The sequence below is a fragment of the Jaculus jaculus genome, chromosome 18, assembly GCF_020740685.1.
Source record: "Jaculus jaculus isolate mJacJac1 chromosome 18, mJacJac1.mat.Y.cur, whole genome shotgun sequence".
Classification (NCBI taxonomy): Eukaryota; Metazoa; Chordata; class Mammalia; order Rodentia; family Dipodidae; genus Jaculus; species Jaculus jaculus.
Window position 1 is genome coordinate 54,678,719 of NC_059119.1, and position 24,870 is coordinate 54,703,588.

A 24,870-nucleotide genomic window follows, 5' to 3' on the forward strand; every position below is an offset into this window, starting at 1 on the left:
TGTTTTTGTTTTTGTTTTGTTTTGCTTTGCTTTGCTTTTATCCATATTGCTCGCTCTTCCTGGCAATTACATGTTTTTCATATTAATTGTTAAATGGTCTAAACTCTCCACTGGCAAATGTGCATGTGTCAGGCGATTGGGCCGTGTTCCACACATTGCCTTTGAAATATGAGTGCAATAAGATGACTTCACACTGCATTAGCAGCCAACTGAATTCAGGCTGAGGGATCCAACCACGACACAGGCCGTCCTTTGATCCAGGCCTCTTCAAAACTGTCATAAATTATTGCTGCTGAATGCACTGCCCGGAGTCCGGGACCCGTTTTTCATGGGCAGGGGGACTGGAAGATTGTCTTGTACCATCTTACTGCTCAGTGAACTAACCGCTGCCTCTCCTCTTCATGACTGTGGCTTTGCACCACGGCATCAGCCCCATGCATCAAAACAGTCATTTCACTATTCAAAGGCTGAAAAAAAGACGAACACAGACATCAGAGAAGTAAGAGAGAAGGGGTGGGGGGAAATACGGGAAGTCAAACCACTTCAAAACCACTTTTAGAGGTTCGGGCTACATAGAAAGTGACCCTGAAACTGAGAGGGAAACCTCAATTTTCCGGCAGTAATCTTTGAAGCCTAAGTTGGTACAAAGGGTGGCTTTCTGGATAGGAAATTTAAGTCATTTCCCACCTTAGCTTTGCTTTAAAATTACTGAATAGCCTTCTTTTTCTTCTCTACTTGCTTGATCTCCATATCTTCTCCCTCAAGTATAGGTCTGACAAAGACAATGGGATGTGGTTACATCAGAAGAGACCATGACCAAACCTCATACAGGGTTAGCTGCACATTACAGAAACCTGGGCTCTTGTCCATCTAGCCCACCTTTAGATCCAGGAATCACCTATCGCTGAACCAAACTGATGGAGCAAACGTTCAACTTTTCTCATGATGTTTGCTGTAGCACTATAATGAATGTATTTCTCTGTTGGATGAAAACAGCTTCATGAACTAAACAGTTTAAGGATTCAGAGCTGGAGCTGTAGACATGGACTGCTTTGTTCTTTTCAAAACTAGTTCCCTATCTGAAACAGTTCTCCATCTTGAAGGATCTGTCTTTTCTCTTCCAGCCACAGCCCTCAAGCTACAATAACAGACTCGTGATTTTTTTTTCAGATGCCAAAGTTATGAATACTCTTTTATGAATATTTTCCTTTGAACTCGCTTCTCTAGAAGAAGAAAAATAGCTCTGTGTATTACAGGGTTGACAGTAATAGGCAAAACATACAAATTGTTCTCTTGGTGGCAGTAAAATGCTTCAAAATGCACAGAGGAAAAAAATCCCAAGTGTGGCACGATGTTTATGGAACAACGCCTCTGCAAGTGTAATTTTGAAAAAGTAATATTTCTGACTGGCATGAATTATACACAGCACATTTCAGATGTTGCTATCAAAATTAATGTCCTAAAATGTCGCCCCTTATGACATCATGATGGCTTTGCTCCTAGTGCAAACTCTGAGTGAATGGAATTATGTGCCAGTGCAAAGCAAAGATGGCTTCATTGGATTAAGCTGCTTATGTTTTTACCTTCCCCTAAAACCACTTCAACATATCCTCCAATTTCCTCTTAAAATAATTCTATGCTTGCCAACTCAACAGATTACAGTGCATCTATTAATTTCACTCTGCCTCAAAAGCAGCTTATCATTGTGGTTTACAAGTATATATGCAGTTCTGTCAACCAGAGTTTTGGTTCCTTATTAAAACTTAGTTTCATGCTGTTTATCGTCTGTTAAACCATACTGTCGTCAGCTAAAATATTTCTTTCATAGGGCTAAAAATATGCATCTTCCCTTAACTCCTCTCTCTCTCTCTCTCTCTCTCTCTCTCTCTCTCTCTCTCTCTCTCAAATATTTTCTGACATGTAAAAAATTAATCTCAAAAACTCAGCTTCCTTTAATCCTGCTTTGTGGCTTAGATTCTTTAGCCCTGGAACCACATGTGTTATTTATGTTAGACTCATGCAGAAATAGCCTTTGCTGGGCTGGGGAGATGGCCCCGTGATTAACAGCTCTCGTCGCTTCACATTGACAGCCTCTAGGAATAGAGACTGCTGACTTTGTCTCCCCAGGACCCACACAAAGAGTTCGTTGTGGCCACACGTGGCTGTAGCCCCAGTCCATGGCAGAGAGGGGCAGAGATGAGAGAGTCACTGAAGGCTCACTGATGGACAGCAGCGCTGGGTTTCGGGCTAGACTCCACCTCAAGGGTATACGCAGATGAGTGACAAGGAAAAGACACTGGTAATTCTCCTCTGGCCTCCACATGCACATGCATTGGGCACATGCATTTGTACACACACACACACACACACACACACACATACACACACACACACACACACACACACACACTAACTTTTGAGGTGAATCACAGCAATGAGAATAAAAGAATGCTACACTGATTGAGGAAACATTTTCAAGATACAATGATTGTTTTGTACCTGACATAAACAATACTCTACGAATTTATTTTCATACACTGAGGCAATAGTCTATAGTAATCCAGAGCAAATGTGAGGTTTAGAGCCAGACTCTAAAGTCTGAGTTCAAATCCCACCATTGTCATGTACTAGCTACATGGTTTCTTTAAAAAAAAAAAAAAAAAGATTATTAGTGGGCTGGAGAGATGGCTTAGCAGTTAAGCGCTTGCCTGTGAAGCCTAAGGACCCCGGTCCGAGGCTCGATTCCCCAGGACCCACGTTAACCAGATGCACAAGGAGGTGCATGCATCTGGAGTTTGTTTGCAGTGGCTGGAAGCCCTGGCATGCCCATTCTGTCTCTCTCTATCTGCCTCTTTCTCTCTCTCTGTCGCTCTCAAATAAATAAATAAAAATGAACAAAAATTTTAAAAAGATTATTAGTATATAAAGAATTAGGTTTCATTATGGTAATTTCAAACTTTTTCCCTTTCATTCTCCCTGCCCCCTTTTGCACTTCTCCAACTTAGTCTTCTTTCTCTATTCATGTCACATGTTTTCCTCTTGTCTTTTCCCCTCACATTGTCTCCTATCTCAACTCAGGTCCATGAGTCTCACACCCTCTATTTACATACATGCAAACATTAAACATTAACATATAAAAGAGGACATGCTATTTTTGTCATCTTGACTTGGGTTACTTCACTTACTATAATTTTTTCCAATTCCACTTTCCTGCAAATTTCATAACTTCATTTTTCCTAGCTATACAATCTTGTAAATTACATTTAACCACCCTGGGCACAGTAAAATGAACCTAATAATACCACCTAACACTTGGGATGGTATAAGGAGTAGATTACTATAAAATATAAAAGTACTCCTAGGGCTGGAGAGATGGTTTAGCGGTTAAGCACTTGCCTGTGAAGCCTAAGGACCCCGGATCAAGGCTCGAAACCCCAGGACCCATGTTAGCCAGATGCACAAGGGAGCACACACATCTGGAGTTCATTTGCAATGGATGGAGGTCCTGGTGCACCCATTCTCCCTCTCGCTCTCTCTATCTGCCTCTTTCTCTCTCTGTCACTAAGTAAATAAATAAATAAAAATAAACAAAAAATTTTTAAAGTATTTCTAGCATTGACTGGCAGAGTTAGAACTCATTAAGTGTTAACTTTTAATATTAACTCACAAAGGGGCAGCAACAATCCTTTACATATAATTGACCAAAGTTGGATACCATATAATATACTCCCAGAAAAATTATCATAGCTGTGTGTTATTATTATGCTACCTTCACTCTGAATCTAGAGGCCATATTCAGTGGCCTTTTTATTACTTTGTCCCAACTAAAGGCCAAAACAGCAAGTAGATGCTTGTAATTATATTAACAGGGTAAAAAAAAGTCCCAAAAAGGAGAAATACAGTTTGATTAAACATACATATAAAGTATCTACAAGAAAAAAAAATGAGACAAAAATTGGGCTGGAGAGATGGTTCAGTGGTTAAGGCACTTGCCTGCAAAGCCAAAGGACTCAGAATGGACTCCACAGTATCCACATAAAGCCAGATGCACTATGTGGCACATGCATCTGGAGTTCCTTTGCAGAGGCTAGAGGCCCTGAAGCACCCATTCTCTGTCTCTGTCTCTCTCAAATAAATAAATAAATTTAAAAGATGATAATACAAACTACAGAGACAGTAAGAATTCTGTTAATATAATGGGATTACACTTTTTAAATCCTTTTCACAAAGGTTTTGTTACTGAGTGTTTTTAATGAGGACATGTTAAAATTGTAAAACTTTATATATATATATATATTAATATTTTATATATATATGTATATATATATATAAAATAAAACCCATCAACATATGCAAAAGAAATTCATAACATGACATTTAATTCCGAGTTTGATTTCCACAAATATAACCAACAAAGACTCCTCAAAGAAATGCAAAGGCTTTCAATGTACATCTCTTATTATATTATATGACATAGTCCCAAACATGAAAAAATCATAAAACTACAGCCACGCATTGTACACCACTGTCATAGTTACATACTGTTTAAAAGTCCTTGATATTGATAAGTATATCTGAATCCATTTCAAGGTTTTTATCTAAAGGGAGTTTCAAAGAGATTTTTTTTTTAGTTTTCTTTATATGTTTCTTATCTCTAGGTGAAAACTAATGAGTAATTTAAGACATGACATAATTCTATGAGTCACTGGTCATGTCTTCAAAGGCACCAACAAAATGAATCTATGGCATACAAGTTTACACACAACATTTATCTGAAATAAGATGATTTAAATAATATTTTGACTTTTTAATTTGATGTAAACATCTGCAGCCATACCATCCTGAAGGCATGCTTGGCCTCTTCTGAATTTGATGTAGAAACAATCACCATAAACTAAGTTAGAATATCACAAATGAAGATATTCCACCACAAAGACTTGAATAATTTTGTTTAGATTGTCTATGGTCGACTCATCCAAATTCTCTTCGTTGTCATCCATGGTGTGCCAGACTTCAGGAAAAGGAGATGTTATCAAGTGTAGAACGGGAACACCTAGTAAGAGAGAGCCAACTTGTAATTTAGTGCTTGTTTCCAGTGAGTAAGCTAGAAAATGACATTCTGCAAGCAGAGGGAGCTCTATACCATATTAAGGCACTCCTTTATGTCATATCCCTGTAGTCCAAAAGCATCATCTCATTAAATAAATATTCGTTAATCAGGACTGGAGAGATGGCTTAGTAGTTAAGGCGCTTGCCTGTGAAGTTCTACTCTCCAGATCCCACATTAGCCAGATGCACAAAGGTGAGGCAAGTGCAAGGTCACACATGCCCACTAGGTGGCCCAAGCATTTGACGTTCAATTGCAGTGGCTGAAGCCCTGGCACACCAATTCTCTCTCTCTCTCTCAAATAAAATTTTTAATATTAAAAATAAATAAGTATGAATTCATCATTACCTACAAGTCCTGATTTTGGAAGTTGAAGTTTGATGGGCAGATAGCCCAGTGGGTAAAGTGCTTCCTGCACAAGTGTGAGAACCTGAGTTTGGATGCCAAGAGCATAGGTCACAAGACAGGCACGCGCTTGTCCTGCTGACACAGAACCACAGGACAGCCAGTGCGGCTCAGTCCCAGCACACAGTAGAAGGAGAAGCAGGCGATGAGACTGAAGATCAGAGTCAGAGAACGGAGGTGCTGAAGATTCCTGGTCTCGTTCTTCAAAACAGATAGCCACTAAAGCGCTGAAGTACTAGCGTAATCTGATTTACACTGTTAAGAACTAATTCTAGTTTCTATTCAAATAGAGGAACAAGACTAAAACGTGGAAACCACTGGGGAGGCTTACTGCGAGAGGCCTTGGGTTGGCTTAGACTTCCACCATCTTTACAGAAGGGCAGGCAGCTCCCTTATTGGCTGCAAAGGCCACGTAAGGTGAAAGGAGGCGTTCTGACTCAGTGGGAAGGGAGGTGGGGTGCCGGAGGGGGCTGGGCTTTCTGAGCCCACGTGTAGAGAAAAGCAGAAGTGTCCTCAAGGATTTGGAATGTCTGTCACAAGGAGATAGAAGCCATGTGGTGACACAATGGATGGCTTAACTGGTCACTTTATTAAGTTCACTGGTTCCTGCCACTTCTAGATTCTTCTAGATTCTTGCACATCTGCAAGGATAGTAGTTATTCAATAGGCCTAGCATAGCATACAGTGTTAAACTTAAATGCTCACTTGGCGGTCTGAAAATTAATGTGCATGAGAAACTGATGTGGAACACGGGGAAAAGGGCTGAGCTAAGGGCAGCCCCCAGGACTGACCTGAGCAACTGGACGAACACAGACCATTTACCGAAAAGGGCAAAGACTGGGAAAGGAGCATTCGCATTCAGGCCAATTACTCCCCCATATCAGTGAACAGCGGTGGGCTCCATCAGTTCATCTGATAACCCAAAGAGAGAGGCCTGGCAACGGAACGTGTCACCTGTTGCATCTGACTCCTACTTGCATCAATATAGACAAGTGAGGGCGTGTCTACATTTCTCCTTTCTCATTTAATTTGGTTCAAGTATCTGACTTCTTTCGGAACATATATAATCAGAAGATACCTATTGCTCAAAGCTTATTTATAGCAAAATATGTATACTTCTCTTTTATTTTATTTTATTTATTATTATTATTATTATTATTATTGGTTTTTCAAGGTAGGGTCTCACTCTAGCCCAGGCTGACCTGAAATTCACTCTGTAGTCTCAGTCTCAGGGATCCTTCTACTTCTGCCTCATAAGTGCTCTATGTTTCTCTTTAAAAGATAGCTTCTGATTCAAATAGATTCAAAACATTACTATATAAATTTAGTTTACTCAACCTATAAGAAAGCATGGTCTTTGTGAGTCAAAATATGGCAGTTTTTTTTTTTTTTTTTTTTGAAGCAAGCCAAACAGACGGCCTTTATACGTGAGAGCAAGAGTGAGAGAAAACAAGATAGAGTGAGTTGCAAAAAGGATTGGTACACCAGGGCCTCTAGCCGCTGTAATCAAACTCCAGATATGAACACCTCCTGTGCACAGGTGCAACCTTGTGTGCTTACATCGCTGTGCATCTAGCTTATGTGGGACCTGGAGAGTCAAACATGGATCCTTAGACTTTGTAGGTAAGCACCTTAACCTCTAAGCCATCTCTCCAGCCCAAAATATACCAATTTTGTTTGCTTGTGTGCATGTGTGTGTGTGTGTGTGTGTGTGTAGAGAGTATATGGTGTGGTGTGTGATGTGATGTGTGTGTAACATATGCACATGTGTGTCCAGATGCACATGCCCTGCGCACATGAAGAGGCCAGAGGAGAATCTCAGGTGCCCTCCTCTATCACTGATCCACGTAGTTCCTTGAGATGGAGTCTCTCCCTCCATGCAGGGCTGCTGTTTTCAGTCAGTGAGTCCCAGCAATTCTCTGTATCATATCTAAAACACTTTGAAGCAAGGAGGTTTAAGTTTGAATACTGCAATCTAATTGGCTTTTGGTCCTTTTTTGTATATGAAGCATAAAGCAAGCAGCATCATTGGGATTATTAAAAAATAATAATAATAAAGAAAGAGCTGTGACTGAAGGCATTAATCTTGGTCACGTTTTAGGAGTAGATAAGCAGGCTTTCAGAGAAGAGACTCATCAAAGTGCTGAGAAGATGGGTCAGGGAAGCATGCGACACCAAATAAGACATGTTGATCCAACCCATCGAGGCTCAGGCCATATTGTGGAAGAGGTGGAGGAGAGAATGTCAGAGCCAGAGGTTGGGGAGGAGTGCCTTGGAACGCTGTCTTCTAGACACAAAGTGGTCACTGCACTCACGACTTCACAGCAGCTGTTGTCTGCTCGACATTCAATCCATCAGCAGGTCATCATGGATGATGGAGGAAGGCCAGAAAATAACAGGACATCAAACCACATGAAGAACTACTTGGAAAAGGGGAAGGGGCTACATGGAAGGACCATGGGGGAAGAAGGACAAAAAATGGGATTGTGTAGATTTACTAAAATTGTCCATAAAACTTGTACTGTCGCGTAAGTGGGGCTTGGAAGGTGGCTCACTGTATAAAGTCCACAGACATGAGGACATCGGCACCTATGTAAAAAGCCAGGCATGACCACTTATGCCCGTCAGCCCGTACCCCCAGACTGAGCAGGTGGAGACAGAACTATGACAGCTCATCATTTACTCTAACTTAAAAGTGGGGGCTCCTCATTCAACAAGAAGCTTTGTCTCAGGTAAATAAGACAGAAGAGCAACAAAGAAGAAGCCCGACGTCCTTCTCTAGCCCCCACACACTTGTGTGGGGCATGCCCATTCACACAGATGCATGAGTGCAACACACCCAACAAAATTGTGTCAAAGGAGCGGATAAATGGTACGTTATCTTGAAATTTCAAAATATATACATAAGATACAATACATACAACGGGCAAGAATGCACAGGCACGGATATACACACACACAATTACCTTTTATCAAAAATGGAATATGGTCATCCTGAATAATATTTCCATACCCAAAATTCTGGAAAAACTTCCTCTCCAAAGTGTGATCTTTGAGCAAACCTAGTTCGTGGAGTTCATGTTCTGTAGATGACAAATACAGAGCAGATGAGCAGTGGATTTTATCTGGTCAAGTTTCAGAATGTGTCTTTATTTAAGGAGCCTGAAATCTTATCACATGCACAGTTTTTTTACTTATTTATTTATTTATTTATTTATTTTTATTATTTGGTTTTACGAGGTAGGGTCTCACTCTAGCCCAGGCTGACCTGGAATTCACTCTGTATTCTCAGGGTGGCCTCGAACTCACGGTGATCCTTCTACCTCTCCCTAGTGCTGGGATTAACGGCGTGCGCCACCACGCCCGGCTGCACCTTTCCTTTAAAGATGCAGCAGTGAGCACGCCCCACCCACAGCAGTAAACTACTTCCTGAACCTGGGCATGCACATTTTGGAGTACAAGAGAGAAGAGAAAAGCCACATGTGACCTTGTAGGTGAGAACCTCCTTAGAGACAGGAACCCAAAAGAAAAATGGAGACTTTGAGAACGGCAAAGAGTTTAGGGAAACTCAGGTGTTTGTGGGTCCGGATGGTGATTGGAGAGTGCCTGAAGCAGGGATGTGGGGCTTAGAAACAGAATATTCAGAGAAGAAGAAAGAATATCAAGTGACTGGGAGTGGAGGATATCTACAGCGACCTTTGTCAATGATTCTTAAAGCGTGGCTCCTGATGGGCAGCCTCAGCCACCACCTGGGACTGACTTAGAAATGAAATTTTCTTCTTCCACCTCAGACCTCCTGAGTCAGCAGCTCTGGGGTGGGGCCCAGCAGTGTTCATTTTAACAAGCCCTCCAAGGGCTTCGGATGCACACTGAAGCTTGAGCCACACCCCCTTGTCATCTTCTAACAGATAACAACTGCACATACCTTCTGTTTGTTACAGTGCGCGCTACAGATGTTTGTTATACGATGACAAGACATCATAAGATTGTTAAAGAGCTAAATGAAACTCCCTGGTAGAGTTGTTCCTTTCCTCTCTCTCTCTCTCTCTCTCTCTCTCTCGCTCTCTCTCTCTCTCTCTCTCTCTCTCTCTCTCGCTCTCTCTCTCTCTCGCTCTCTCTCTCTCTCTCTCTCTCTCTTTTTCTTTTGAGGTAGGGTCTCACTCTAGCCCAGGCTGACCTGTGACACACGCCATAGCCACAGGCTAGCTTCAAACTCACAACAATCCTCCCAAAGTAATATGACTGAAGGCATGAGCCACAGTGCCAGGCTCTGAGATAGCAAGCAAACATGTATAAAGAAATTTTAAGAACGTTAAAAAAGGCCACCACCACCAAAAACAGTACTTTTATTTCTTTATCTACATCTATACTTTCTTTACCACATTGATACATTTTTCTCTTATGCAATTAAAGATGTTCAAATCTTAACTACCATGAGGAAAGACAACACAAGCAATAATTGAATAATTGTGTGTGTGCGTGTGTGTGTATATATGGATATATATATATATGTATGTATATATGTATATATATGTAGGTATATATGTACATATATGTATATGTATGTATATGTGGATATATATATATACACACATACATATTTGCAATAAGGTACCAGTTACTTTTTTGTGGGGGAAAAAAAAGGCAAACTCAAAGTAAGAGAAGCAAGCATGCTACAGGGAATAAGCTGAAGGAAGTTATATTTGTGATCCCATGATCACAGGCTTTCCAAAACAGGATTTGAACTTAGCCAAAGATGAGTATCTGACATTCAGGCAGAGGTTTCTCTTAGGCAGTTCTAGATCTGCTTTGGTGAATTATCTTTTAGCAAAGGCATGAGCTAAGATGGCAGAAGCCTGATTCTATCTTGCTCCAAGGAATTTTTGCCTCATAGCCTGAAATCTTTTCTCAAAAGTCTTATTTTCATCTTTCATATTTCCCTGATACTTAAAAGGCCTGTTGTTTAGTTCATTTTGTCTTGGGGAGATGGACATATAAAGTGAAGAACTCATTCTCCTTTTCCTTTCCCAAGCCCTGCATCTCTTCCAAGCCATAGGTACCTGTGTTTCTTGGCCCAGCCCATCCTGGTCTGGCCTAGTGTACTCATTTTCATTTTACTCCAAACTTTCTTTTAAAGGGCGCTGGACAGATCTCTTCCTCCTACACCCTGATCTTTTACTTATCCACAGAGCTTGACAAAGAAAGAAACGAAACAGAAAGAAAAATTAAGGAGTATCTCTTGGTATCATACAAACATCTTTTTTTTTTAATTTTTTATTTATTTATTTGAGAGCGACAGACACAGAGAGAAAGACAGAGATAGAGGGAGAGAGAGAGAATGGGCGCGCCAGGGCTTCCAGCCTCTGCAAACGAACTCCAGACGCGTGCGCCCCCTGTGCATCTGGCTAACGTGGGATCTGGGGAACCGAGCCTTGAACCGGGGTCCTTAGGCTTCACAGGCAAGCGTTTAACTGCTAAGCCATCTCTCCAGCCCACAAACATCTTTTGATGTTGTCATTTCAAGAGTGTTTTGTACAGGAAAATTTAACTGAGCCTGCTTTAAAAAAAAAAAAAAAAGGTGACTATGAACAAGAAAATACCAGTGTAGTATATTACATATTTATATACTATACTTAAGTCACAAATTTTGAATTTTAAAGTATGGTACTTGTCAGTAGGTAGAAACCATATTTTACCCTTTAATAATAGCGGTGCTTACCAATTGCTTGAAGTCTATTAAACCATCTGGCGGTGTTTGGAAAAAAATTGGGAAAGGTTGGGTTTGGAGCTCCAATTAAATCTAATAAGACCAATAAATCCTAAGAGAGAAAAATAATTGTTTAATCGTGTCTATCAAAATATGTTTCATATTCATCAGCAAAGGAAATGCAGTCAAAACAAAATGCCTGGTAGTAAAAAAAAAAAAATAATATGGGAAACTGAGTAGATAAATACAAGACTTAATAACATTGTGTGCTAATTATGTTAGTGAATTTTTAAATCTTGCTATGCAATGTAGACAAATGGCAAAGTATTGCACACCAAAAGGCTGGAGCTAAGGAAAAGTAAGAAAGGGACATTTACATACCTATGTCATAGATTAAAAGGACTATACTTTATTTTCAGATGGTGTCCTAGCCTGTCTGATCTTATATCCCCTTTCTAACTAGTCATTTTATCCATAATCAGTAAATGGCATAACAGCCTATAGGGAAGTGTGTGGATAGCAACCATTGATCAAGAAGCACATCAGGGTTTAGTGGCTAAGGCACTTGCCTGCAAAGCCAAAGAACCCAGGTTCTATTCCCCAGGACCTACATAAACCAGATGCACAAGGTGGTGCATGCATCTGGAGTTCGTTTTCAGTAACTGAAGGTCCTAGCATGCCCATTCTTTCTCTCTCTCCTCTCTCTCTCAAATAAATAAAATAAAATAAACTGTTTTAATAAACACATCAGAATAATTCCTTGAGAAGTTACCACATGTGACTGGAGAGAGAGTTCAGTGGTTAATGTGCTGGCGTGCAAAGCCTAAGAACCTGGGCTCAATTCTCCCAGTGCCTGTGTAAAGAAAGATGCACAGAGTGGTGCATGCATCTTGAGCACGTTTTCAGTGGCTAGAGGTCCTGGCTTGCCCAGATATATTCCCCCTCCTTGCAAATAAACAAACAAATAAAAAATTTAAGTACCCACATGACGTTGTGTCTCTGGATCTCCATTCCTTTGTGTACCAAGCAAGGAGCTCAGGCCAGTTACTCATAACAATCTCCTCTAGTTATAAGTTTCTATAATTAAGCCAGTGTCCCTTAGCATATGGGCCATAAAACCTCAGTTGTCTTGAGGCCTCCTGGAAGAGTACTCTCCAGATTAAGATCTCCTGATTTATATAAGTAGAAAAACTAGCATGTGAGTGCATGTCCAGCATGGATTCTGACACCTAGTAATGTGCTTTCAGATTCTCTGATTGCAAAGACACACCACGCACGAGTGGAAATCGTATATAGTCACTGGGAAAACAGAAACATATTCATGAGGTTGGATAAGCCGCTTGGAAATTACGTCTGGAAGAATGGTCACTGTGGATTGATATATCAAGACTGATACATAACTTTGTTCCTGCTACTGATCAGCTAGGTCTTTCCTTCTTTTGTGACTCTTCCTCAGTTATTTAGGCACAAGTGAATGAATTATTTCTATGACACATGCCAAGCGCTGCTCATGAACATGGGAAGAGAGTGCTCACAATAAACGTTAAGTGAAGACATTAAATGTTAATAACAGGGTAAAGGTCAGGGAGGAGTAGAGGTGGACTGGAAGGGTTAGGAACAGACTATCAGTTTACAGATGGGGTGAGGGTTAGGGATGGATAAAGAACAGTGGGGGGGAATAAAGTCTAATGGGTAGAATGAGGTGAGAACAGAGTAGAGATTAAGAATGGGAAGAGTGTCGCAGTCAGGAGAGGATTCACTGGTCAGGGACAAGAACAATGATGGAAACTAGTTTGGGCGCTGCCCCACCTTGACTTAGTAACAGTGGCAGGATTTTAAGGCAGCATAAGAACGTCTCCCTCCACCCACATGTCAAAAGCGTCATCTCAAAGAAACACAGCAGACTAAATGTCCACACTGGAGTCAGTACAATGCTGTAAAGACACTGGGGAAATTCCTCACTCCCATGCCTTCTTGCTCCGTTCCCCAGCCACCTCTGCACCTACACACAGTGTTTGCCCAATGTGCTCCCATTGAAACCAACGGTTTCTGAATCTGCTTTTTCACCTCGTTTTAATTAAGCTCAGCCAAGCACAGCTTCTAACCCAGAATCGTTCTTTTTAGTTCTGGGATTCCTCAAAAACCCCAGTGCTCGCCAAGGAATGTTCCATTATAAACACTGCTCCAAGGACTTTTTTTTCTTTGTAGGCAGAGCCTGAGCTGCAAGGACGGAAGAATTACTCACACTAACCATGCCATGAAGTTGATTGGTGCCCCTTGCTCCTGGCGGGTGTGGGGTGGATGCCATCTTCCGCGCCAAGTGCCGAGAGCCATACAGAGAATCCTGAGGAGACCAGTGAAGGAAAGCCTCTTCCCCATCAAAGAAAATTAGCTGGAGTGAGAGATCTGGCTTGGAGCCTGACACATCCTGGTAAAACAGAACCGGGGGAGAGAGAGAGAGAGAGAGAGGGAGGGAGGGAGGGAGAGAGAGAGAGAGAGAGAGAGAGGGAGGGAACAAAAACGTTCTGATCACTTTGAAAAACAGCACTCTTTCCTAGTAGCTGGACGAAAGGATAAATGTGTCATAAAGAACAACGTAAAGCAAGTGAAGTTATGCCAAAAGCTCATTCACACCGCTTTCTCTCCAGAAACCATCACCCCTCCCGCAACCTTTGCCGATCCACCCCTCACCTCCCAGGCCTTCTGGAAATAGGTGTCTTGTATTTGTTCTCACTTCCTAGAGATGTTTCAAAGTATGCAACGGCTGTGATGAACACTGTGACATGTCACCCAGCCCTCGTTCAGGAGCAGGTGTCGCCCCAGGTGCTGCGAGAGCTGCCAGACACTTCAAGGGTTACCTCCACTGGTCCCCCTGCACCCATGACTAGGGGCATGGGCACCGACTCAGTGACCCAAATGCCGCAGATTCCGTGAGGCGCCACACTGGCACGTGCTTCCTGGGAACCCAACCTGAGACACCCAGACACCTTCATCCTGCTCAGCTCCCTGGAGTCTGCAATTTGTTCCTGAACCTCGGCTCAAGTCTTCCTTAGGAAGGAATGCTGCAGGGGCACCCCGAGGAAAGAGCTGCACGTGTCACTCGGGCTAGGAGAGAGAAATACAAGAGCCAGCGGCCTACAGTTTGGAAACGGGAAGGAGCGAGAGGTGGAATCTTGACGGCATCGAGGGAGACTTACAGAAGAGGCAATATCTGAGCAGAACCGGAAAGTGATTCAGAGGCTGGTGAATTTTTTTTTTTTCCTTTTCACAGTCTAGTGATGACTCTCCCTTTCAGACTAGTCCATCTGGTACTCAAAGCTCCACACTCATTCAATCTCACTGGAATCTCATAATCCATTGACTCTCACCTCCTCACAGCCTTCACTCCCAGAACGGCCTCATTTCACTCCACGTTCAGCTTAAATGCCAGGCAACCATTCGAGTCTCTCCCTTGCCCACAACCTGCAACTTCTTTTTCCGCCACCTGGTCACACTTTTGTGGCAAAAGCACAACATGAGTACCATTCTCTGCCTACATTGTACCTGCGCTTCTGGGGCTGAATTTTACTAGCTTAAAATCCATGACGTACATTTCAACCAGCCTGTCCTGTTAACTGACGGCCACACTGTACTGGGGGTGGGGGAGGAGGGGTGGTCTATTCACTCTCCCATTCCTCAATTATTTCACACTCCGCCGCTCCCTAATCTGCAGGACCACACCACCCATCCTCACTCTCGAATGACAACCTTGATTACTTCTTGCCAGGCTCATGAAACGGCAGTCTCTCTGCTCATACACGAAACCTCATCTCCTCTCATCTGTTCAAGGATATTGCTCCAGCAAATGAAATGCCCTTTCCCCGACATTATCAAAGTTTGTATCTCTTTCAGTAATTCCCTTCAGCTTACAAACACGTTATCTTCACTAACTCGACATATTCTTTTTATTTTCTTTAAAAAAAAAAAAAAAGAGCAATGTCAGGACTTCTAGCTACTGCAAACGAACTCCAGACCCATGTGCCACTTTGGGCATCTCGCTTATGTGGGTACTGGGGGGTCGAACCTGGGTCCTTAGGCCTCACAGGAAAGCACCTTAAACACTAAACCATCTCTCCAGCCCCTCCACCAACTCTTGACCCATTCCTTATTTTATTTTATTTTGCTTTAATTAATTCATTTATTTGACAGAAAAAGAGAGAAAGAGATAGTGTGTGTATGTGTAAAAGAGAGAGAATGGGCATGCCAGGGCCTCCAGCCACTGCAAACAAACTCCAGACACGTGCGCCCCCTTGTGCATCTGGCTAACATGGGTCCTGGGGAATTGAACCTGGGTTCTTTGGCTTTGCAGGCAAATGCCTTAACTGCTAAGCAATCCCTCCAGCGTGTTTCTCTTTTTTGTTTGCTTCCTTTTCTTTGAGCTGAATATACCTCCCCAACTGTGGGCTTGAACTTCCCAGATTCTTTTGTTCCTCATCTGCTGGGTTGGTTTGGTCTTGGACAGATGCACACTCCCGTCCCAGAGCCCTCTCCCTCTCTTGCTGCAGCCAGCTGCTCATTTGGCCCACGGCCCACCTATTATCTTGAGTCTCTCTTCACTATCACTCTGGAGATTCCCTGAGCCCCTCTTACATGGAATCCCAAGAACTAGACCCTCCAAACCTCCTCTCCCTTGACTTTTTTCCCCCTTAACTCTTCTGGAGCATATCTAAGCAACACTTCTAAAATAAAACAGTCCACAAGTACATAAGAATGAAAATCAGGGCTGGAGAGATGGCTTAGCGGTTAAGCACTTGCCTGTGAAGCCTAAGGACCCCGGTTCGAGGCTCCATTCCCCAGGACCCACATTAGCCAGATGCACAAGGGGGCACACGCATCTGGAGTTCGTTTGCAGTAGCTGGAGGCCCTAGCACGCCCATTCTCTCTCTTTCTCTCTCTCTCTGCCTCTTTCTCTTTGCATGTTGCTCTCAAATAAATAAATAAAAATAAAAACAATTTTAAAAGAGAATGAAAACCATCGCTACTTTTCACATGTAAAAAGTCTTCATTCTATAAGGGCTTCAGGTTGCAAATTATTTTTAAGATATTTAAGGTACAATTTCATTGTTGCCTAGCAACAAAGATTTCTATTGAGAAGTTCAATGTCATTTTCATTCCCCATACTTTTTTTTAAATGAAAGAGAGTGACAGAGAGAGAGAGAGAGAAAGAGAGAGCGAGAATTGGTACACCAGGGCCTCCAGCCACTGTAATTGAACTCCAGATACATGTGCCACATTGTGTGCACGTGTGACCTCACACTTGCATCACCCTGTGCATTCAGCTTACATGGGACCTGGGGAGTTGAACATGGGTCCTTCGGTTTCACAGGCATATGCCTTAACCACTAAGCCAGCTCCCTAACCCCATAATCACTGTATGACCTAAATATGGAACTCATCATCTCTTTTTTTTTTTTTTTTTTTTGCTTTTATTCTCCATTCCAGGAAAAAAAATCATCTACTTTAGAGTTCAATATTTTGTTGATTTTTTTGAAAACTGTATTTTAATGTTTAATTTCCAAGAGCTTTTTTGATGAGTTATTTTTTTAATTTTTTTTTTTTTTTTATGGTTTTTCGAGGTAGGGTTTCACTCTAGCTCAGGCTGACCTGGAATTCACTATGGAGTCTCAGGGTGGCCTCGAACTCACAGCGATCCTCCTACCTCTGCCTCCCAAGTGCTGGGATTAAAGGCATGCGCCACCACGCCCGGCATTTTTTTAATTTTTATTCATTTATTTTCAAGGAGAGAAAGAGAGAGAGAGAGAGAGAGAGAGAGCATGCCATGACCTCCAGCCTCTGCAAACCACCTCCAGATATATGTGCCACTCAGTGCATCTGGCTTTATGTGGGCACTGGGGAACCAAGCCCAGGTCATTAGGTTTTGCAGGCAAATGCCTTAACTGCTGGGCCATCTCTCCAGGCCCCTCCAACAGTTATTTCTTCTCCCATGACTGATCTGGTACTGAACACTCTGCTTTGTTTTATAGATATAAATCCTCTTATCTCTCCAAACATATTAAAAGTAATGCTGCTGATGCCTGTACTATTCTATGACTTCCAATTTCATTTTTCAGTGTGCATTATCAGTTTCGCTTGCTCTCTCTCACAATGGAGGCTGTTCTCCAACCTCTGGTCATCCGCTCTGTTCATCTGTATTAAAGCAGAAGCACTGGGAGGGCCGGAGGAATGACTGAGCAGGTAATAGCACTTGCTGTGCAAGCATGAGGACCCGACTTTGATTTCCAAGTACCACATAACAAAGCTAGGTGTGGGGCTGGAGAGATGGCTTAGTGGTGAGGGCACTTGCCTATGAAGCATAAGGACCCAGGTTCGATTCTCCAGGTCCTGTGTAAGCCAGATGTACAAGGTGGCGCAGCATCTGGAGTTCGCTTACAGTGGCTAGAGGCCCTGGCATGCCCATGCTCTCTCTTTCTTTCTCTCTCTCTCTCACTCTCACTCTTTCTTCCTCTCTGTCTCAAATAAAAATTAAAAGGAAAAGCCAGGTGTGGCCACACAGACCTATAACCCCAGTCCCAAGGGGAGTAGAAATAGGAGAATGACTGAGCTCACTGGTCAGCCGGTCTGATCCAAGATGGTAGCTTCAGATTCTGTGAGAATCTGAAATAAAGCCAAAGGGTGATAGAGGAGGACACTTGAAGTTCTACTCTGGCCTCCACATGTGTGCCCACGGAGCACGCGCACTTGCACAAAAATACATGTGCACTATGCACACATCGCCCACGTATTACACAAAAAAAGAAAATAATTAATGAACTTAAAAACCGTGGTATGAAAATATTTGTTGGAGACACCGATGGGTTGGCTCCACTGCAATCGCTACAGAGAAGCCTGATGACCCCCCCTCAGGTCCCCCTCTGCGACCTTTTCTGTGACATCCACATTCTCTGCAGACAGACTTTCCAGTTACCTGTCAAAGACATAGAGCCTGGATACCGGGTTTCTGGTGTTCTAAATGGAGGAAATCCTGAAGCTGTGTCACTGGTCAACGTGCAGATGGTCACCCAATCTCCTTGATTTCCCCAGTGTCGGGAGCCATAGAGCAAAAGCCTCTCCATTTTGCCTGGACCTGCTCATAAACTGACTCATTACTCAGAAAGCTGGTCCATCCAGCTTTCTGTTAGGTACTTCTGGAACCGGTCAGCAGACTGCTTACAGAATCTTTTTTTTTTTTTTTGGTTTTTTGAGATAGGGTCTCACTTTAGCCCAGGCTGACCTGGGAATTCACTATGGAGTCTCAGAGTAGCCTTGAACTCACAGAGATCCTCCTACCTCTGCCTCCCGAGTGCTGGGATTAAAGGCGTGTGCCACCACGCCCGGTTTACAGAATCTTATCTTTAGCAAAAGGCCAGTTTATGGTCAGGATGTGAAGCCTGGTGCAGTCAGGATGTTAAGCTAGTGAGGCAAGATTAGATGAACACCTAATTACATCCCCTCTAGGTTTCCTGACAACTCCTTGCCCTGGCCATATCCCCTTCCCCCTACAACCCTATATAAACCTACATGTAAGAATAAACTCTCGAGGCCGTGACAAACATCTAGCATGGTCTCCTTCTTGTGTCTGTTTGCCTTTTTTCATTCAGGTTAATTTTCTCCTTGCTTCCTTGTTCAACTCCCTGCTGGCCAGGGCACCCCAGAGCACCTCATTACTAGCCCTTCTGTATAGTTTGTCTTTCCAAGTCCAAAGCAGGCTTGATTCGATTTTTCCAGAGCCAGTGGGGCACCCACCTACCTGCCTAGTATGGCCTAGGAATCTATATACCTAAGTGTTCCAGTTACAAACTTATAAACACTCTTTATGCTAGCTCCCTACCTCACACTTCTGCCTTCCTAAACCTGTCACACCTGAGCTTTTCCAGGGTCTTATCAAGAGACCAGCCAGCATCTTCTACCTGCACCTTTCATCAGGGAACAAGGCTTCTCTCCACTCTGAGAAGACACTCAGTGCCTCCGTATACCTCTGACTTCATCTTGGTTCCCATTAATACACCTGCCCTAGTTTGTTCAAAGACAGTTTCCCTGGTGGCTTTGGAGTGATGCCACTAAAAAGGAGGAAAAGACATCTTTATCATGTGAGCACTAAGTTATTTTGGATGCATTTTTTTCAATTGTATTAGGATTGCTCTCTAATGAAACCATAAGAAAAAAAAAAACAGCTCATCATACTTTGAATGAATCTCCTATAATTCCTGACAGTCTTAAGCAGAGGATATATTTTTATGCAATTTATATGCCCTCAGGGTTAATAAGACTTCAGCAGTTAAACAAATTTTCTCATTGGAGAAATTCTAAGTTTCCACTTATTAAAAAAAAACAGCCAGGCATGGTGGCACATGCCTTTAATTCCAGTGCTCGGGAGGCAGAGGTAGGAGGATCACCATGAGTTCGAGGCCACCCTGAGATTACATAGTGAATTCCAGGTCAGCCTTGGCTACAGTGAGACCCTACCTCAAAAAAAGCCAGGCTGGAGAGATTGCTTGGTGGTTAAGTGCTTGCCTGTGAAGCCTAAGAGCCCCAGCTTGAAGCTCAATTCCCCAGTACCCATGTAAGCCAGATGTACAAGGTGGCGCGTGCATCTGGAGTTTGTTTGCAGTGGCTGGAGGCCCTGGCACGCCCATTCTCTCTCTCCCTCTCTCTCCCCTCTCTCTCTGCCTCTTTCTCTGTCTGTCTGTCTATAGCTCTCAAATAAATAAATAAAAAATAAACAAAACAATTTTAAAGCCTTTGGTGTCCAAGTCAAATAGCACAATCATGAAATAGGAGAGTAGAAGGAATCAGAACAAAACTTCTGTCCATGTCTAGTGCAGAGGAGGAAAGCAGCAACTTTCTCATCTGTAGATTTGGAGGTTCAGGGTCTCCCTGAGATTTCAACAGCCAAGTGACACCAATAAGCAGTGAAATGATTCATTTTCATTCCCTTCTGTAGGCATCAGTGCATTCAGTCAAGAACACTGATCCTGAGTCCCATGTGGTAACCTGCTCTCCTTGTCTCCTTGTTTCTTTTCAGAACTGGCAGGGAAGAAAATAGATATGACTCAGTGGTTAAGGCACTTGCCTGCAAAGCCAAAGGACCAGGTATGATTCCCCAGGACCCACATAAGCCAGATACACAAAGTGGTGCATGTGCCTGGAGTTTCATTTGCAGCGAGCTGAAGGCCCTAGTGTGCCCATTCTCTCTTCTTTCTTCTCTCTCTCTCCCCCCACTCCCTCTCTCCTCCCTTCCCTTCCTCCCTCTCAAATAAATGAATATTTAAAAATATTTTTAACCATGGGACATTTTTTATAATCATGGAAAATGTTAATAAAAATTAAATTAAAAAATAAAATTAGAATTAAAAATTAAAAATAAAAATATTTTTTTAAAGGAATTAGAACAATAACAAGGTCTACTGTTCATCCCTCTCTCAGCTACTTCCTACCACTGCCTGCCCAGTTCATGAGGGCTAATGACCCTGCCTTACTACCAATTCAGTTAAAAATACAGCTAGAACAATAAATCTGTCACACTTCAAGTTTACATTCAAAATTGGGCCCTTTTAAAATTTTCCCACATCACCACTGATGTCTAGGAAAAAGTATAATTAAGAGAATGTACATATTGATTCAAATTTCTCTAATGGGGATCGCTCAGCCTTTTCTATTTCATCTTTTCTCTCATTTTTTTACATGTGTGCAGTATGGGTGGTGGTGTGTCTGCCTGCCTGTGTGGTTTATGGACATGGTGTATATGCTGATGCAGTGCCCGTTGTATGAATCTGCCGAAACCAGAAGAGAACATCAAGGGTTCCCCTCTGTGGCTCGTCCAGCGGCCTCTCTCCATCAAGCATCTGCCTGGTTCCTTGAGATGGAGTCTCTTACTGATTCCAGAGTCTGATGTTGCTTCATGAGCCCCAGCGATTTCCCAGTTTCTGCTCCCCACAGGACAAAAGTTACAGATGGGCATGGCCATACCCTGTTGTTTCTATGGGTAGTGGAGGATTAGAACTCAGGCAGTCTCAGGACCCTCCAGACCCTCATTCCTGTGTGGGAAGCACTCTTAATTTCTGAGCCATCTTCCATTTTTCATTGGTAAGACAGGGTCTCACTATATAGCCCTGGCTGGCCTGAAACTCACTACACAGCCCAAGGTGGCATCAACCTCACTGCGGTCCTCCTGCCTCTGCCTCCCAAGTGCTGTGGTCACTAGCATGTAGCATGATGCCCACTTCAGCTTTTTCTATTTTTTATTTCACCAAAAGCAGGTGTGTACCACGTGGAAAGAAAGTAGCTCACCAAGAGAAAATACACCTGCCACAAATAATTGTGCCTTTAAGTGACATTTCATCCATGTCATGTCTAGGTTAGAAATATGAAAAATTAAGGTCACATGGCAGCACCTGAACTCTCTCATCCAATTGCTGGGGAAGGGTGCAAGTTCAAATCAGGCCAGGGCATGAGACAAAGGCATTATAGACAGCTCAGAACACAAAACAAGACTCAAAAATAGTGAAAAAGATACTGAGAGTGTATAAACAATTCTTGCTTTCTTCAAGTTCAGCATATCCAGAAAAAAAAAAATAGAACCAAATATCTCTATTACTTCCATTACAAGATAAACCTTTCACTTCTTTACTCCCCGCTGTTTAAAAGGCTGGACCCTTCATAAAATGTGGGGTGGGGCGGGGTAAGCATTTGTAGCTTGTGACCAAAGTTTTTTTTTTTTTATTTTTGGTGTGTTTACTTGCTTCTGAGTGGTATCAGAACAAAATGACTTCACCTAGTTAGCACTTTTCCCCCAATATACCCTGAAGAACACAGAGACTGAAGTAACATCTGAGAGGCCCAGAAGTATTTTGAACTGAGAGCCTAACAAAAGCTCTGCTATGCTACATAAAATTGAGCCCAGATTCACAGATACTAACAATAGTGCATTTCTGCTCCGTGCTTTTCATCTTGATATGCCTGAATTGCCCCCTCTCTGCCTTGAAGCTGCTTTTCTACGGCTCCCAACACCCCAGCGCACCAGCCACCACCTCTCACATCAGAAGCTACGATGATTCACGGCTGTATAAACAAGAAGAAATAAACATGGTTCATTATCAAACATGGTTCACATACTTAAGCCCACACCAGCCCTCCTCTTCCTTCATTCTTTGCAAAGAAATGTTTCATTTAATTTACTGTGGATTTGGGGCTGAGAAATCAGGAGCGTCAATTAATAAACACACTGTCGCCAGGCGTGGAGGTGCATGCCTTTAATCCCAGCACTTAGGAGGCAGAAGTAGGTAGATCGCAGTGAGTTCAAGGCCATCCTGAGACTACATAGTGAGTTCCAGGTCAGTCTGGACTAGAGGGAGACCCTACCTTGAAGAAACCAAAAACAAAAAAGAAACTTTAGAAAAAAAAATAAATAAACACACTGTCATATAGCTTTGATGTGTTGCCCATGGTATACATTTCAAATCGTGTAATCTTCTGATTGATATTCCTTCAACCTGTTATTTTGTAACAAATTACCAAAAAGAGCACCTCAAAGGCTCAATTGCCAGATGGCTTTCAGGGATTCCAGAATTCACTCTGAGGTGCTGCTAATGGATTTTGTCCTAGGAGTTAACAAAAGGAAAGCAGATACCTTCAAGGAAAGGAGCCTCTTGTCTAAGGCGCGAGCAAGTTCCAGCATCATTGCGCACGGCACAGCTGAATCCGTGGCTCCCACAAACACTCTCCCATCCCAGTGGGGAAAATATTTAGAGTCGTAGTGGCAGGCAAGGACCAAGTGTCTCTTCGCATCGGGGTTGAGGGTGCTGATGATATTTGAAAAGGACCGGTGCCCATAAGGCGTCTGACTCAAGAAGGTGTCCACTTCCAACACCCAGTCGGCCTGAAGTCTCTGAATCTGTTGCATGATGTGCTAATCAAAAAACAAGACAGAATTTCAGATAGAAACAAATGGTCTCCATTTGTTGACTAAGTTGCTAAAATTGTATGTGATGCCACTTTTTTTTTTTTTGGTCATTTTTCTTTTTTATTTACTTATTTTTCGAGAGGCAGGCCCAGACTAGCCTCAAAGCTCTGTAACAGGTGTGGTGCCTTCAAAAACTGCAGCAATGGTTATGTTGTTAGTAGTAATGGTAACTCTATTAGTTGTCATAATTAAGAGCAGTTTTCCTGTTGCAAAAAAAGCTAATCGTGGGCTGGAGAGATGGCTTAGTGGTTAAGCGCTTGCCTGTGAAGCCTAAGGACCCCGGTTCGAGGCTCCGGTTCCCCAGGTCCCACGTTAGCCAGATGCACAAGGGGGCGCACGCGTCTGGAGTTTGTTTGCAGAGGCTGGAAGCCCTGGCGCGCCCATTCTCTCTCTCTCCCTCTGTCTTTCTCTCTGTATCTGTTGCTCTCAAATAAATAAATAAATAATTTTTTTAAAAAAAAGCTAATCGTTTGCCCCCTTGCCTTCCCCCATTCATCATTCCCTCCCAACTGTCAATGTTAGTAGCTCGCTGTACATCTTTAGACATATCTTCTCCTTGCTTGCACAAACCTACACTAATATATGTGCATGTTTATTTGACAAAAGGATACAGGTTTGGTGGGAAAACAATTATACTTTACATCATACTCCATCCCTTACTTCTTCCACTGAACAGTGTATCATTTACGTATCTACAACTCAGGAGACAAAGCCTTCAGTAGTACTGAAGTTTATCTTTGATGGTTCTAAAAGGCTAAGGCAGCATGCTCAAGAAGTCAGATACGGCAAACCTACATACCTCTGTTCTGAAGAAGTTCAAAAGAAGTATGAATGGTGGCTCTTTTGTGTATAATCCATGGCACATGCTTCAAGACCAGCGAATGCTGCATGGGCAGTGAGCACCCACAGACGCCACTAACACTCGGGCGTACTTTGAACACACGGCCCCACAGGCTCAGGAATTTTATTGAAATTGAATTTGCAGCTTCAGATCCCAGCAGGTGGACTCCTGCTCTGGCGTCGGGGGGTGGGGTGTGAGAGGGAGGCATGTCACTGCGAGCAGATCCTAGGATCTAGCCCAAAGGTGAGTTTGGGGGCTGATCTGATTCCACCCCAAAGGTGTAGAGCACACCCTGAGCTCTGGGGATGCAGGCTGGCTGCTTTTGGTATTTGCTGGCTGTTCGGCTCTCTCTCTTTCTTTTTGGATCTGTGAAAAGGGAGCCAGCTTCTTCTGCCATTAATGGAACTTCCCCTGGATCTGTAAGCTTGAAATAAATCCTCCTGTAAGCTGTGTCAGACTGGATGCTTATCCCAGCATTGTGAAATTGTCTATGACATCAGGTTACTGACAAAAGTTCCCACAAGCAGTGGATTGATGGAAGCCATGTTCAGGCCCTGCCCACTCTAGGAATCTATTGACTCTGACCCATATTGTATTTCAAGAAGCCTCCTCCCTGTTGACTAACTGTCACAGTGCCAGGAAGTGCTATGCAGTATAGCACTGAAAGAGAAAAGTCACCAACAGTCATCACCAGAAGTGGACCCTGAAACTGCACAACTGGCCAACCAGGCCACGATGAGCCTACCAGTGCAATCTGTTAAGAGGGCAACCAACTTGCTCTGTGATTGGATTTGAGGCTTGTTCCATGGGGT

General features: G+C 42.9%; 1 protein-coding gene across 1 annotated transcript in view; it reads right to left on the reverse strand.

Moving 5' to 3' along the window:
- Positions 1–4,362: 4,362 nt before the first annotated feature.
- Positions 4,363–24,870, reverse strand: part of Qpct (glutaminyl-peptide cyclotransferase) — a 39,082-nt gene continuing 18,574 nt past the window's right edge. Inside the window, exons 3-7 of the mRNA XM_045137844.1 lie at positions 22,885–23,163; positions 13,471–13,647; positions 11,232–11,331; positions 8,479–8,595; positions 4,363–5,053 (exon numbers count right to left, since the gene is read on the reverse strand). Coding sequence (XP_044993779.1) covers positions 4,908–5,053; positions 8,479–8,595; positions 11,232–11,331; positions 13,471–13,647; positions 22,885–23,163 — 819 coding nt within the window. The 3' untranslated portion in view covers positions 4,363–4,907. The remainder of the gene's footprint in view (positions 5,054–8,478; positions 8,596–11,231; positions 11,332–13,470; positions 13,648–22,884; positions 23,164–24,870) is intronic.